Source organism: Sapajus apella, unplaced genomic scaffold (genome assembly GCF_009761245.1).
Source record: "Sapajus apella isolate SASKATOON/1434 unplaced genomic scaffold, GSC_monkey_1.0 scaffold12, whole genome shotgun sequence".
Lineage (NCBI taxonomy): Eukaryota > Metazoa > Chordata > Mammalia > Primates > Cebidae > Sapajus > Sapajus apella.
The window spans coordinates 16,363,496-16,380,346 of NW_022436952.1; the positions used below are offsets into that span (position 1 = coordinate 16,363,496).

General features: G+C 53.8%; 1 protein-coding gene across 4 annotated transcripts in view; it reads right to left on the reverse strand.

Moving 5' to 3' along the window:
* The window catches only part of WSCD1 (WSC domain containing 1), a 54,948-nt gene extending 42,076 nt beyond the window's left edge, over positions 1 to 12,872 (reverse strand). For 2 of the 4 annotated variants that reach the window (XM_032280156.1, XM_032280153.1), the window contains exons 1-2: positions 11,309 to 11,531; positions 691 to 1,414 (exon numbers count right to left, since the gene is read on the reverse strand). In XM_032280156.1, coding sequence (XP_032136047.1) covers positions 691 to 1,120 — 430 coding nt within the window. In that variant the 5' untranslated portion in view covers positions 1,121 to 1,414; positions 11,309 to 11,531. Of the gene's footprint in view, positions 1 to 690; positions 1,415 to 10,794; positions 10,990 to 11,308; positions 11,532 to 12,772 lie in introns of those variants that run through there. The other 2 variants (XM_032280154.1, XM_032280155.1) reach the window with 2 other exon arrangements.
* Positions 12,873 to 16,851: the final 3,979 nt, after the last annotated feature.

Sequence of the window (16,851 nt, forward strand, 5' to 3'; positions counted from 1 at the left end):
TAGCCCTGGAGTGGTGTCTTTAGCTCCATTTCAGACAGACCTGGGGACATTAAGTGACATGTTCTTTTTTTTTTTTTTTTTGAGATGGAGTCTCCTGTTGCCCAGGCTGGAGTGCAGTGGCAGAATCTTGGCTCACTGCAGCCTCCGCTTTCCAGATGCCAGTGAGATTACAGGTATGCACCACCACACCTGGCTAATTTTTGTATTTTTAGTAGAGGCAGGGTTTTACCATGTTAGCCAGGCTAATCCCAAACTCCTGACCTCAAGTGATCTGCCCGCCTAGGCCTCCCAAAGTGCTGAGATTACAGGTGTGAGCCACTGCGCCTGGCCTATTTTCACGTTTTCAATGACACTTTCCTACTAGATTCTCTGAGAATAAAAAAAACAAATGTTGGCCAGGATTCCAGCCAAAGTCTGTCTGAACCCAAAGTTGGAGCTCTAAGTGACCTGCTCACAACATCTGAGCCTTGAGTCATGTGGAATTCCAGCTGGTGAATGAGCAAAACCCTGAACAGGCCCCTTCCTGTCCTGCAGAGCAGAAGGAAAGAACCATCTAGCAGTGAAGGCCATGGGCCTGTGGTGCCTACTTCTCCAGCTGCTACATGGCCAGAAAGAGAAAGGGGCTACCAAACCTGTCGCTCCGAATAGGGGTCCTGAAAACAGCTCCCCCAAACGCAGCTGAGTGCCTACCTCGGCTGTGGATGGCAGGCCTGGGAGCCTCAAGGCCCAGGGCGGGCGGTCCCTGGGAGTCACTCATGAAGTGGTGGAACCAGCGGCGATGATGCAGCTGACGTAGCTCTGAGTTGCGGCTCCGCAGCCAGCGGGGGCCGGGCCGGGGCCGGGTTAGGGGGCTCCGCAGCATGTCCACACCCAGCAGCAGCTCTGGGCTGACTCGAGGGTCATGCAGGGCTCTGCTGTCCAGCAAGCCGACACCCAGTGCCACGGCGGCCACGGGCAAGGTTTGCAGGGGGCCAGGCGACCGGGGGCCCTGTGGGAGGCCCACTCGGGCCCGCTGCAGCAGCAGCAGGCTGCCGGTCATCAGGTAGGCAGCTGTGAGGAAAAACAGCAGGAACTGTGTTCGGCGGAGAAACTTCTGGAGTCGGAAGAAAGGTTTGGCCATGCCCCTGGGAGGCAGGGCTCCTGGCTGGAGCCCCCCAATGGCTCCTAGCGCCCAGGCGGGAGGGAGGCCAGGGCCTCCGGAGGAGTCATCCTTGCATCCTGGCTCCTGGCACCTGCCTGTGATCTCCTGGGGTCACTCACTATTCCTGCCCCGTTTCCAGCAGGTGTTCAAATGGCACCATCAGTTATCTCCAGTGGCCACAGGGTCCTGCAGCTGCAGCTGCAGCCTCTGCCCAGGTGTCAAGGACATCTCCATCCCGGGCTTCTACCGACCCCCATCTCCTGGTGCAGAAATCTGGAAAGGTGGAGAAAGAGCACTGAGGTGAAACAGGCGGGTCCACTACCCAGCTTTCCCAGGCTGGGACACCCTCACCCTGTGTGTGCTTTATCCAAGGGACCAGCTGTGGTGCAGAAGCACTGGACAAAGCCAGGTTTGAATCCCAGCTCTGCCACTGGCCAGCTGTGTGACCCTCGTTAGGTTGCTTAACCTTGCTGAGCCTCAGCTTCCCCATCTGTAAAATGGGGATAACAGCTCTCCCCTTGAGGAGTAATGAGAACTTGGTGATCACAGCAATAGCAATAAGGGGGAGGAGGAACAGCAGCAGAAGCTCTTTCCTCAGCATTTCCAGTGTGTCAAGCACTCAGCTAAATGCTTTTCATATTATCTCACTTAATCCTCACACCAATCCAACAAGGTAGAGACTATCATATCCTCATTTCACAGATAAGAAAACTGTGGCAAAAGAAGGCAAATTAGTTTTCCCAAAGCAACACAGTTGGTAAACAGGAGAGCCAAGGTTTTGAAGAGTCTGAGTTCAGAGCCTATACTCTCAATGACGACATGGCCCAGCCTGCAATGAGACACTGCCACATATAAATGCACCTAGCCCAGGCAGGAGTATGCTGCAGATGCTTAATATATGCGCGTAATCGGCTGACTCCCAGGAGTACACTGGAACTGCAAGCCTGGGTTGGAAGGAGCTTCTGCAGAGGCTGGTCATTGACTTTCACACAGGATGTGGCCCTGGGGGAGGGAGGGGCTTGTGTACCCTTCCCAGACCTCCTGGACTCCAGAGGCCAGAATCAAAGGACCAGGGTAGCACCTGAGCCATGCACCTGCAAACAGAGGCTGAGCACCCGGAGCAGAGAAGGCGGAAGGCTCTCTGATCTGCCTTCCCTGGGTCCCTCCGCTCCCCAGGACTCAGCTGTCACTCTGGGCTTTGGTTCCTATTGGCGGTGCCTCTGAAGTACGCTGTTAGGGTTGGCGGAGGGTTTTGCAGCTGCCACGAGCTGGGCTGCTGTGTGAGTGAAGCCCTTAACACAAGGACAGGCTTATCCCAAAGAAAAGGCCCCTAGAAGCATGACTAAGCCACTGCCCATAACTAACTTGGCCCGGGCCCCTCGCCAGGCCTCTGCAGCCACTCAATGGCTGCTCTGTGCATCAGAGACAGACAGCGGGTGTGAGAGGAAGGACAATGTTTGAGCTGGCATTCCAGGCCCCCAGAAAGCTTGGAGGCTTGGGATGAAGACCCAAAGGGGCCCAGACAGGCATGACCCTCTCTGATTAAATGGTGAGGGCCGCCAGGTTCTGAGGCCCTTGGGGAGGGCAGATATCTGGAAATATGGGTTGGCTGGTCCTTTAGGCTGGGGAAGAGGCAGCAGACTCAGTAATCAGCAAATGAAGCTGGAATTAAACTCTGAGTTGGGAAGCCATTGCAGAAGGGTCTCCAGAGCTTGTATTTTCTAGGCTGATGTGTCTGCCAGGCCCACCCCAGACAGCCTCGTCAGATTTGTAAAACCACAGAGAAAATCCCAAGAAATCCTGACTGATCTCTCCGACTCCAGCTTTGGACCCCTCCAATCCATCTTCCACAAGGCTGCCAGGGTGATCCTCCTAACACGCAAATCTGATCATGGTGTGCCCCTGCTTAAAACCCCGTTCAATAGCTCCCTGTGGCTACTGGATAAACTCTAAGCTCCTTAGCATGACATAGAAGGGCGCCTTCGTGATCCAGCCCATCCAGCCTCATCTCCTGCCAGGCCCCCTTCCTTTGGCTTCCCCATCTCACATGCACATTCCACACACACTCTACATTCCAACAGAGCCACCGGGAATCACAGCACATCTGCCTTGGTGCCTTTGCACAAGTTACCCTTTATGTATGCCTTTTCCTTCCTCTTCACTTATCAAATCCCTGTGTATCCTCCAAGGCTCAGGCCAGGTATTGTTCCTCAGAGGATTCCCTGAAGATTCCTCAGCCTTTCCACAGACCCTGCTGACCCTCATCCCATCCTGGGGCTGATCACAGCTGACCGTCTACTTGACAGTTACCCTCGGAAGCCTGTAATCCACTTAGAGCTAGAAGCCAGGCCTCATTCAGTTCCCGGTCCTAACACCAGCCCCAGCATCAGGCCTGGGAACGTGGATGCTCAGCGATCTTTGTTTATGAATTTTTTTTTTTTTTGAGATGACGGAGTCTTGCCCCATCATCCAGGCTGGAGTGCAGTGGCGTGATCTCGGCTCACTGTAACATCCACTTCCCAGGTTCAAGTGATTTTCCTGCCTCAGCTTCCTGAGTAGCTGGGATTACAGGTGCCTGCCACCACGTCCAGCTAATTTTTGTATTTTTTAGTAGAGATGGGGTTTCACCATCTTGGCCAAGCTGGTCTTGAACTCCTGACCTCATGATCCACCCACCTCAGCCTCCCAAAGTGCTGGGATTACAGGTATGAGCCACCACACATGGCCTATGAATACAGTTTTTAAATGAACGAGGCCATGGACAAATGGATATGCAAATCCTGACATCAGAAACCTACTCCTATGGGGTCAGGGCAGTGAAACTTCAAATTCCACTTACCCAGAGCCATGGACGAAGCCTGACATGTGGGAGAGAGGGAGCAGTGCAGGGCACAGGCCCCAGGTCATCAAGGAACTCAGCTGAACAGAGCTGAGGGCTTTCAGGCACACAGAGTTAACAAGAGTGCCTGGCTTTATGTCATCCCTTCTGTGATGTAATTCTATGAGGAGGGTCTGCAGGTCTGCTCACAAACGGGCTCCAGTTACAAAGGAGGCTCACATCAGGTAAAAATCCTGTACAACTGAAGGGGAGAGGGTAGCACTCCAGCTGTGAAAAGGTTTCTGATGAGACAGAGCAGAAAGGCAGGCAGTGGCTCAACAGTTCAGAATTTCGAAGGCAGGGTATACTGTGGATTTCATATAGACTTTCTAGATAGGATTTGGATCTACAATACAAGTAGGGATGGGGTGGGGAGTGGTCAGAGCTGATGAATCAGGACTCAATCCACCTCACCCAGGGTCCCAGGGTCCTCCAAAGCAATTTCTGGTGCTCCCCCTTCCCAGAAGGGCGTTCCCTGGTCTGGGGAGGTGGGTGCTGGTGTGGATACAACAGACAGCCACTTGCAGGCCAGATGTTCACGGCCGAGGTCTTCTACGAAGCAGGCTGCACTCCCAACTTTTAAAATCACAAAGCAGATTCCTAGCCTGGAAAACTCATTGCGGGCAGGCTGGCTGGGGGGAACAAAAGCATCAGGAACTTGTCACCTGCCCTGGACTCCCACCACACCTTACAGCCAACACACTCTCTCTCCTCAAGGCTGGCAGCCCCTCCAGGGCACGGGTCACACCTGGTTTATCTCCATGTTCCCAGATCCCAGCACACAGCTGGGAAATATGGGTCAGCTGGTCCTTTAGGCTGGGGCAGAGGTAGCAGGCTCAGTAATCAGCTAAATGCTTTACATATTATCTCACTTAAACTTCACACCAATCCAACAAGATAGATACTATCATATCCCCAGCAGTTGCCCAGTCTGAATGAGGGGTGTCTTGGGCTGGTCAGGTGGCCATCTCTCAGCCAGGCTAGGGGTCCAGAGACCGAAGGACAGCAGCAGGGAGAGGAGGGGAGGCAGTCCCTGGGGCCGGGAGTTGGAGGATAGAACTCAGAACTGGCCCAGGTGCTAGCAGGGCAGTGAAGGGAAATGTTTGTTGAGTGGCTGAACCCAAAAGAGGCCTGGGGGTGGGCTGAGTAATTTGGAGCATCTGCACAAGGGCTCACAGCCAAACCACGAGGTAAGTCAGGCAGCAGAAACAGCCAACACCTGGGGTGGGGGGCATATTCCTAGCCACTGCCCATCTGCATAGGGCCTGGGAGGCCACCAGCTGTGCCCACTACACCCGAAAGCCTGCAGGCTGTCCATGACAGTAAACCACCTTGAGCAAAGTATTGCATGGGGCAGGGCCTCAGGCTCATCGTGTGTTAAATGGGGGTAAATGTGCTTTATGGGATCAAATCAGGGAGTGGACGTGAAACCTGTTACTGTTACCTACAGACTGCAGCATGGATTGGTTATGAATGCAAAAGAGCCAAGCAAGGAGAAGCTGGAGGACCGGCCTGTGGTAGCTGCACCACTGGTAAAGTCAGACTTAAGAGGCCTCTCCCCAACTCTGAGCCCCCACAGTCCCTGGAGCGCCCCCAGGATTCCACTCTTGCTCGCAGCTGATCCCCATGCTAAGACTGCTGTTAGCAATTGCTTTATCTGTCAATGCCACCATTTCTTAAGCATTTGCAGTGTTAATAGGTGAACTGGGTTGTGCATGTTACCTGCGCTATCTCATTTGCTCCATGCAACCCACCAAGCAAATGCCCTGCACACCCCACTTGAGCACGCAGGTCTCTGAAGCTTGGCCAGGTGATGCATGCTGCCCAGAGCCAGGCAGATCAGGGCCAGCACTCAGACCAGGCCACCTGCTCCCACAGCCTACATCATGCCCACTAAGCTTCCTATCTCTCTCCCCGTCCCAGCTCTGGCTTCGCATGAGGCAAGATTTATTCTTGAAAGGAGTTTAGTGTGCCTCCATCAGTACCTTTTTGAAGTCATGCCAGGCCGAAGCTCCTAGAGATGATGCCACACATGGTGTCTCCCCAGCCAAGCCTTCCAGACACTGCCTTGTCAGTGTGTGTTCCTGCCCCAGCCCACTGGGACTGGGAGGCAGCCTGGGACCCCTCCCCTCTGAAAGTCTGGAGAATTGTTCCCCAAGGCATGCTTCCAGTGGGCACCTCCCATCTTGGAACCCTGCAGAGTGCTTCAGGGGGAGGCTGGGGGCTCTATCCCTGCCTGGGCCTTGGCCTTGCTGGGGGGCACACCAGGGCTGGACAAAGGTGCACCCCCACTGCCCTGCCCTGGGGTTACCATAGAGAAGAGCAGGGCCTGGGGAGGGAGATCCTGAGCTCGCTGTCAAGCATGAGAGGGAATAATAGAACAAAGGGGCTTCTGGAATTCTCAGGAGGGAGCAGGAGCCCAGAGCTCCTGGGGACTCAGACAACCTGAGCCTTTGTCTATTACTTTGTTGCCATCTGGGACAGAGGGAGCAGCAGTTGCCCAGCTTGAATGAGGGGTGGCTTGGGCTGGTCAGGTGGCCATCTCTCAGCCAGGCTTGGGGTCCAGAGACCGAGGGATGGCAGCAGGGAGAGGAGAGGAGGCAGTCCCTGGGGCTGGGAGTTGGAGGATAGAACTCAGAGCTGGCCCAGGTGCAGCCAGTGGCCACTGGGGTTCAGTGAGATGACTCCACTTCCCTATGACCCCCAATCAGAGAGAACAGGCAGTGGCAGCTGAGGGGAAAATGACTTCAGGCATCCCCAGAAACATCTGAGCTGTGGCAGTTGCAGCAAGGGTTGCAAATCTCTTGGGACTCAGAGATGTCTGCTCTTTTTAAGGCAGGGGCCCCAGAGACAAGGAACAGGGCCCAGAATGTTGCTCTCCAGATAAGGTGATGGGCATCTGGGTCCTAGAAGCTTGAAGCCCCAGCCTCAGTGACTGGCAGCCAGGGGACCTCAGCCTCAGAGCCTGGGCAGAGTATAATCAGGAGGCTCCAGCTGGGCTCACAGCTCCTGGATTCCCCTCCTGTGACTTTCCCCCTGCGCCTGCCCCACTCAGACCTAGTGCCTGGCTTCTGGACCCCATCCCCTCTCCAAAATGCTGTCCCCTTCTTGTCTAAGAAAGTGATCTTCCTAATACGAGGAACTAATGATGCTACTTCCTGTAATGGTTTCCCAGGGATTGACAAGCAAGTCCTGTATCCCACCAGAGCAGCCCCTGGTCAGCGAGAGATGCCTCAAGCACCTTCACGCACGCCCTTCCACCAGCCAGGGATGCCTGTGGCCCATCTCATGGCTCTGAAATGCTTCAGGCCATCAAGGTTCGGCACTCATGCCACCTCTTCCATGAAGCCTCCCTGATTTTTGGAGCAGAACCCCTCCCCAGTGCTAGGTATTGAGGCTGGATGCTGTTACAAACTGTGCCTGGGTGGTGTGTGGTCTTGAGTCAGGGTTCCCTGCTAATGTCCCTACTTCTCCCCCCAGCCTGGGAGCCTCTCAAAGGCACAGTCAGTGCCTCTGCCCACCTCTGGGCAGGGCAGAGGGAAGGCCCTGAAAATACGTGCCTGCTGGACTGGACAGCCTCAAGGCTCAGGGCCATGCTGCCATTACTCACAGGCCTCACAACTCTGGGTCCTGGAGACTGAGAAAAAGAGCAAGAGACCCACTAAACAAAAATCTGCTGGGCCCTTGGTGGGAACAAGGTCTGGGAAATGCAAATGGGGTGGGATCCCTGTCTTTGATGAGGCAAATCTCTTGACAGTTTGAATGTCAGAACTTGATAAAAGATTCAAAATTTTAATATGGTGATAAAAAGGTATAAAACATAATAGGTCAAAACTCCATTCCATGCAAAGGAGGAAAAACACTTCAGTTAACCCACTGCTGGGGCTGATATAAATAAAAACTTTAACATACCACATTAGAGTTCAAGGTACTTTCACCAACCGTCAAGTGCATTAGATGAATGATCAGATGAGCAAATGAATGAGCAATCTTCCCACACATTTCTGTGGTCAAAATCATTATCATCCCCATTTTACAGATGCAGAATCTAAGACAGAAGCCCAATTAACTTGAACAAATACAGTTATTGCTAAATGGCTCTGATTCCAAGTGCATATCATCATCAACCATATCACATGGTCTTCATATGTACAATACCAGGGACAGAGGTCCTTCCAAGCACCATTTTAGGGGCTGGCATTTTTCTTTTCCAGTCGGCTGATTTGGAGCCTTTCTTACTACTGAAACGGCCAATCGCAACATTTTCCAGCTATCTATTTTATTTATATTTATTTTTATTCATTTTTTGAGACAGAGTCTTACTCTGTCACCCAGGCTAGAGTGTAGTGGCGTGATCTCAGCTCACTGCAACCTCCACCTCCTGGGTTCAAGGGATTCTCCTGCTTCAGTCTCCCGAGTGGCTGCACTTACAGGCACATGCCACCATGCCTGGCTAATTTTTGTATTTTTAGTAAAGATGGGGTTTTGCCATGTTGACCAGGTTGGTCTTGAACTCCGGATCTCAGGTGATCCACCCACCTTGGCCTCCCAAAATACTGGGATTATAGGTGTGAGCCACCCCATCTAGCCTAGGCTATTTCTTTTATAGAACCATTTTGTTCACTTGTTCATGTGTTTCTCCCACCTGGTGGTGAAAACTTAAGAGTCGTCTCGGGCCCATTTCAGAATCTAGAAGGTAAACAGGTATTCAAATCCCACTGAGTGACTTGGATACAGGTGGACAAGTGAGTGGAGTTCCCAACCAAAGTCAGACCTGCCCAGCTTGATGCCGCCACTGGGACAGGGGACTTGGGCTATGGGAGGGAGCCCAAGACACCCTGCTGCACACTCCTGTCCTCAGAATACTCACGACCCCTCATGCCAAAGGAGCCACTCTCTGGGAGAAAGCTCACATCTCCAGGGGCTTCCAGCAGCAAAGGAAGGGAAACGAAGTGGACGGGAGGGGCCTTAACAGCCAGCTACCAGCAGGTGCGCTGTATTTTATAGCTTATGAAATTAATCCAGCCCATTCTTCCATCCACTTCTCACATCCACACCAGGAGGCAGGGCATATGCAGAGCTCCTCCCTGACCACATTCTCCAAGTGGCACACTTCTGATAATTTTTTAGGCCGTATGTCAACATGACTATCAAAGCCATGATGAGGAGAGATTAAAGGAAGAACATGAAGGCCAGACCAGGAGGCCCAGGGAGAGGGTGGTGAGTGGAAGGCCACATTCACTCCCTCATTCCCCACATGAGCAGCCCCAGATGTTGGGGCCCAGCTCCGACCCTGCTGATGTATATGATTATCACCTGCATTTTAAGGCAAGACCCTGAAGGTCTAAACACGGAGCTGGCCCAAAGTCCTCGGCCTTGACTTCATTGTACCTCCAGAGAAAGAGTCAGCGAGCTGGTCTCATCAAGGCTGATGGGGGTCTGGGCCAGATGGGAGTACAAGCTAGGAGCTTCTACGATGAGAAACACCACTTCCCAGGAGGCCCTGCTCTGAGGCATTCTTTCAGGGCCTGGAGGCTCTGGATTCAGAGGCTCTGAGCTGCCTGCTCAGGCTGATGACATGAGAAACCAGCTCTGTGACTCACTCCCCAGTACTCTGGCTAAACAGATCAGGTTTGAGGCTCAAGCTTCAGCAGCAGACCCACTGGCGGTCCTGAGTATCCACTTGTGCCTGGTTAGGAAGACACCCGGCCTTCTGCCTTATCCCAGCGTCTCTTCACTTCCAGCCAGACATGCTGCAGGCCGCAGCACAGTACCCCATAGGGCGCCAATGCCCACTGAAGAGACGGACCCCGTCACCCCAGAAGAAGGCATTTTTACAGAGCAGCTGTGGAAACGGCCCTGCTGAAGCCCGGAGGATGCAGCCACAGGTGAGGGCCTTCTGGTGGGGAAGATGAGGCGGGTCAGTCTCAGTCACCAGCCCAGCCACCACCAAGCCTCCTTCAGCTCCAGTGCCTGGGAGAGCTCCTGCTCTTTCTCCTAGAAACTCTGGGCTCTGGCAGCCGGTTGAGGCCCCTTCCCCGGTTGAGGCCCCTTCCCCGAGGATCTTCTGGGGGTCAATCTAAGTGTGTGGCGGTGGGGGTGGGGCCATGCTTCAGAGAGGCAAACCTCATTCTCCCATAGCCCAAGGAAACCTCCCTAGCTCTTTCCCCAGCACCTGCAGTCACCGGGAGGGGTGACTGCAGACAGTGCAGGGCAAGCCAGCTTTATACCTCCTCTAACTTTCACTCCCCACCGCCCTCACTTCCTGTTCCCAGGGAACCTAACCAAATCAGGAAAAAAGAAAGGCCCCCACTCCCGATCCCAAAGCGGGATACCCCAATTGCCTCCAAAACCTAAGCATGCCGTTCCAGCAACAAGAGGGGTGGGGCTATCTCCTGTTAGAAAAGTGCAGCTGAGTCCTGCATCTGTCCATCTTGGGAGCTGCAGGGACAGGGCCAGCGTGGGCAGCAGCTGGACCCCAGTACAGGGCGATGGCACTGGAACTCCTCTATCAGCCTTCCCACCCCTCAGCGGAAGGAAGAGAGGTCCCCTTCCCCACCTGCACCCCCCCATCAGCAGAGCAGGCATCATCCTAGGAGCACAAATGCTCAGGAAAACAACCAGCGAGGTTACCCGGAGCCAGGGGACCCAGCCAGGTACGCTCCTGACCTGAGTGGCAGAGAAAAACGCAAACAGCCTCCAGTCGCGGGTCTCCGTCCACACCTACGAAGACGCAAAGCTCTACTCCGGGGAATATTCCGGACAAAATACATACGTTTTGCTCTTGCCTCTGCCTCTGTTCAAGTTCACCAAGAGACTGAGCAAACCCTCCGCTGACCGGAAGCCTCTCTTGGTAGCGGAACGAGAGGGAGCTGCTTCTGGGTAAACGTCGCCGCCTAGGAGGGAGGCTGTGCGCACCCCAAACCCTGCCCTCGCCCCCTCCCCGGGCCCAGCCGCAGCGCCCTGCCGGGAAACGGACGGGCTCTCAGCACTCCGGAGGGGGACGCGGCTCGTGCGGAGCCTCGTGCACCCCCGCCCCATTCCTGCCGCGCCGAGCGCCCCCCGCTTTCCGCCCCCCGCACGCACCCGCTCACTCTCCCCTGCCCCGGCTGAGCCACCCCGGGCCCCCGAGAAAGCGCCCCCCGCATGCCCGCCCGGCAGCCGGAGCAGGTGCAGCCCCGCCGCGCTCCCAGCCGCGTCCGCACAAACTTGTTTGCCGGCGGCGGGGGGAACACCCGGCTCGCAGCCCGCGCGGGGGTCCGGCTGGAGCGCCGGGAGGCATGACTCACCCGGCGATCGCGGCCGGCTGGGGCGCCCGCACCCGCGCCCACGGCCCGCCTCCCCCGGGCGCCGAGCCCGCAGCCCCCGCAGTGCCCGGAGCCCGGGAGCACCGGCGCCCGCACGCCCCCGGCCGCCCGCGACGAGCGGACCCACGGGCCCGGGCACAGGGCGCCGCCGCCTGGCTCCCCGGGGCTGCAGGCGTCCGGGCTGAGCGGCGGGGCTGGCGGGCGCGGAGCCGGGGCGGGCGGCGGGCGGCGGGCGGCGGGCGGGCGAGCGGGCGCCGGGCTCTGCACATGCTCACTCGCGCGGCCCGGGGACAGCGGCCAGCCGCCGCCGGGTCCTAGAGGCGCCGGTGCGCACCTCCCGCCCGCCCGGGGGAGGGGTCTTGGCTTCGCAGGCGAGGGCCCACGCCCTGCCCCGGCCCGCGACACACGCGCGCGGGGCGGGCCAGACGCGCCACTGCCGAGCAGAGGCGCTGCCACCCACTGTGGTACACACACACACACACACACACACCCCTCACCCAGAGCCACAGCCTTGCGTGGGAGCCCCACGGGCTCTAACACACGCACCATGGTGCTCACACCCAGACACAGACCCACAAATGCACAGGGCACCGCCGTTCAGAGGAGCACGCCGCCACTCTGACTCCGATGCAGACTCAGCGACAGCCCCACACTGCCGACACACACACACCAAACCACCGCTTCCCAGACACATACAACGACACCCACACTCACACACACACTCTCTGGGCTCTGCCCCACTCACCCAGAAGCAGACTGGGCCACTGTGACAGGCGCGCACACGTACACACACAGACACACAGTTTGTAGCACTCTAATACACACACACACCAGATCACCGTCCCATGCAGAGCTAGAGACGGACAGTCACAGCTTCACACACATTTATACTCAGAAACAAGCCCCTGCTGGGACACATACACTCTCACACAATGTGAGGCAACCCCACACAGAAGCACACTGAGCCCCACAAATACCCAACACCACTTCCAGTGTCTTCACCCTCGGGGGTCAGCCACCGGCTTACTACATGGCTCCACACCAGCACACAGTGACCCACACCTTGACATAGTCACCCACAGAAGCAATGCCACACACTGGTGTCCACTAACAGACACACTCTCGGTTAGTGGGGCATACTGGGCATTGACCCACAGTCTCTCTCTCTCTGTGTCTCTCTCTCTGTCTCTCTGTCTCTCTCTCTCTCTCTCTCTCTCTCTCTCTCACACACACACACACACACACACACACACACACACACACATCCCGAGGTAGAAAGATGCTGAACAGTCACACAACTCTATACACAATCGCCCTCCTTAAATAAAGGCTGGATCCAAACCTAAAGATTTTCCACAATAAGGAGCCCCACCCTGTTCCCTCAAAGCTCCCAAGTCACAGCATCTACCCTGCCCTGCCAGGTGCACCAGTGGACCCTGTCCTCACCCGGGGCAGGCTGCTAAGATGCTCTCAGAAGCTGAGGACAGCAGAGGCGGCAGGAGCAGGTGGTGGTGCCTCTCACCCAATCTTCCTAAAAGGGAGTTTCATGCCTCCAACTCCCACTAGGGGCAGAGCTGCTTGGCCTGGCTCCGAGGAGCTGGCTTGCAACAGGTGCCGATGGCAGGGAGAGCATTTGCCTGGAGACAAGTCAGAGTTGCCCCTTACGCAGGTCAGTCGGGTGGCGCCCAGAGGGGGAAGAGACTAGCTGCAGTTTGCATAGCCAGACTCTGGCCAAGTGCAGAATTAGAACAGAGCCTGCACCATCAGCATGAAGGCAGAGTGCTCTGAAGGTCTTGGGGCATCTGGATTTAATATCCTTAAACCCAGGAAGAGGACACAGGAAGTGAGAGATGAATTCTGTGTGGCCTCAGCCTCCCGGCCTTGCAGAAGAGCCCCCTTCACGTATATATCCTTTACAGAATGTGATATGTGTGCTGTTATGATTACAACAGTAACATACTGTGCAGTCTTGCAATGCTGTTTGGTTTGCAAAGCCCCCTCTGTGACCAACTACATAATTTGAAGGACCTAAAATTAAAATGTGGGTCCCCTTTTAAAAAATTATCAAGAATTTCAAGAGATAAAAGCAGGATATTAAACCAGTACATGTCCCTTTTGAGCAGATAGTCCAGAGCCTTTCACAGGTCTCATATCCATGAAGGCAGCGCTGGCCCTCTCGTACCCATAGTCCCACTTAAAACTCATGATAAGTCTATAGATGCCTTCATGTGCCCATCTGACAGATGAGGCCCAAAGGTGGGTGATCACACAAGGCTCACAGCCAGCTAAGCCCAGGGGAACTCAAGCCAGCCTCATCTGGGAAGTCAGACACTTCCCAGCAGCAGCGGATACTTGGGACAGAATACCCAAGCAGAACAGTCGATGTGGCTGCCACCAGAGAAGGAGGTGACTCAAGAAGAGAGAGGAAAAGGTTGCTGGGCACCTGTGCCATCTGTGCCCGATGTCACACTGCACCTGCCCTCCAAAGCCCCCCAAGGGAACACCCCACAGCCCCTGTGTGGGTAGATGCTAGAGGCAACTGCTGACTCTAGGGAGGGAGGTTGAGCAAGGAGGTACATGAGCGAACCCAGGAAATAGTTGAGAAGGGCTTGGGAGTCAAAATGGCCAGGAGTATTTCAGTGTCAGGACAAAGCCCTTCTTTCTAGTGATGGTGACCAGTAAGAAGTGAAGGGGAGGCCTGATAACAGAGCCAATCCTAATCAAGTCCAACTCCTTGCCCCTTAGCTCTTCTCTCCACATAGTTGGGACCATTTGGTAGTCATTTGTATACCATTCTTGTCCCCAAAACAATTGGTCCTACAAAGGTGCCATCAACTGTCCATTTACTGCTGAGAAATGTATCCCCCACCCCCCAGAAGTCTGGGACTAAGAATCAGACAGGTCTGATCTCACTTCAATCCCATCTCTCTGTGTTCGGCTCGAGTCGTCCATCCCTCTCTTTGCAGACCTCAACTATTGGATCCTAGGTATTTACGTCACCTCCAAACTTCATGTCACCTGATGGCTTATTCTTCCTTCCTTCTAGCCAGCTGTCTTTTATTTACTAAGCAAGGCAACCATTGTGTGTGTGTCTTGGATTTTGTGTTGTATACTGGAGAGTCTTTGATAAAAAGAACCAGTCCCCTGCAGGAGTTTCCAGTGTGAAGAACTGGATGAGAAAACAGACCAAAGTGAAAACATACCACAAAGAGAGAGCTCTGCTGTATCAGTCAGGATGCCTGCAGCCCCACGTAACAAATAGCAAAGCAAAAGTGGCGTCAACCAAAGGATTTATGATCTCAGACAGCAAGAAGCCTGGAGGTAGGCGGTTCCAAGGTTGGGTGATTCTGCAGCTCAGTGATGTCAGGATCTGGGGTGGCCTTTCCATGCGCCCTGGACCTCCCCCTCCTGACTGCAAGATGACTACCAAAGCAGTGTTTGTGACTTCCCCAAATGACAATTCCCCAAAAGAAAACAAAGAAAGGGGCGTTTCTTCCCACAAGTTTCTTTTTTCCCTGGTTAAGGAAACTTTTGCCAGATCCTCCTTCTGGCAAGGCCCATTGGCCAGATATGAACCCTATGAGTACCCCTAAGCCAATACCTTGCCAAGAGGAATGGGTTTGGATAATTATAATTCATTCTCTGGGGATAGGCCAGTATTCTTAAAGCACATCACCTCTTGATCAAAATTGTTTATATGTTAGGTAAGGAACAAGCAGGGTGATGGCTGCTGGGATGTCAACTAGCTGCGATATATATATATATGTATATATATCGTATATGTATATATATATATATCGTATATATATATATACGTATATATATCGTATATGTGTATATATATATATACGATATATATATATCCAATGCCATATATATATATATATGGCATTGGAACCTAAATGACTCCAAACATCGCTGTGGAGAAATTCAGGGAAGGCTTCATGGAGGAGGTGAAATGTAAGCTGACTTTTGAAGGAGAAGTAGGCATCATCTGGTCACCAGGTGCAGGAACCATTTTAGACAAGTGTAGGGGATGGGCATCCTTTGCAAAGGCAGGGAAGTGTGAAACATACAGGATGTTGCAGAAACTGCCAGTGACTTGGCATTAGCTGGTGCAAGGTCAGAGGTGGTTGGCGAAGAGGCTGAACCATGACCGGCCACTGAATCCCCATTCAGGTCATTGGCACCAGTGGACAAGACAGGGCTGTGGACCACACCTGAGCTACTACCATGATGATCTCCCTTCATGCTGGTCACCTAATCACCATCAGCCTTGGAAATAGTCATTCAACAAGTTATGAGTCATCCTTAATCCCACACTTCTAAGTCATGTCGACAAAGGCAGCCTGACCAGTCACAGGCATGAAGGTGGCAAGCCCAGGCAGGGGTGAGGGCCGGGGGTGGGGCTCATACTTCTCTCACCTTGAGCAAGTCGAAATCTCTCTGGGTCTCAACATTGTTATCTGCAAATCAGAGAAAATGCCTCCGTAATGGGGGTACTTGTAAGAACCAAATAAAATGTCTGTGAGTGTGTAAGCAAAACAACATTTGCCATAGAATATGCACATAACGTGTTTTAGTAAATATTACAGGAAGTGGATTTTCCCAAAGCTTTGCTAAAATCCAGAAATGCCACATGTGCAATGTTCTCCTGAGCGGCCAAGCTTGTGGTACCTTCTCTTCCTCCAAATGCCACCTCCCCAGAGCCTGCCCTGTCATTCTGGCTAAAGCACCCACCTCAACATCCAGTTTTCAGTCTTCATGAAACACACTGGCCTGTCATCTCTTTGTGTATTTCTTGGTTTATGGTCGGTCTTCTTCTCCCCAAGCCTCACAGTCTCCATTGCTAGAATTTAAGCCCTAATACAGGCCAGGAAATTACTATCACATTCAGAACTATATCCTTAGTGCCAAGTTTAATTCTTGGCATGTAGGCATGCCTACTAAGTATTTATTAAATAAATAATTGTGTTTTCTAAAATGGGATGTGTCTGACATGATATATTTTTAATAAACCCAAGAAGTTTTCCCACGGTCATCATGTTTCTTCCCAAGAATTCAAGAGGCTGCTTCCCCTTGCTCTGGTCACACACTGATCCCAGTATCACAGAATGATCCCTATATCCAGTCCATTGCATTCTGTTGACTACCAGGGAGATCCAGAGGGTGAGCGTGGATGGCTCACTGCACCGCATGCCCCTGCCAGGGACTGTGGTGGGATGAGGAAGCAGGTGCTCCATCGACACCCAGAGGCACCTGCGTCTCAGTAATCTCCTCCTTTACACATGCGGCTCTTGGCTGCTGCTCCACCAGACTGTTGGCCCACAAGGGTGACACAGGCTCGACTGTCCCACCTGTGAAGGTTGCCTTTTGCTCCTCTGGACACCACATCATCTGAAAAAGCATCATTCAGAGACAGAGAGAACCTTTGGCAACATCTCCAAAGGGGAGAAGCAGTTTCTTCTTTCTTTGATTTGCTTTCCCCCACTCCCCCCATAGTGCTGTGAAGTATTTGATGCCCC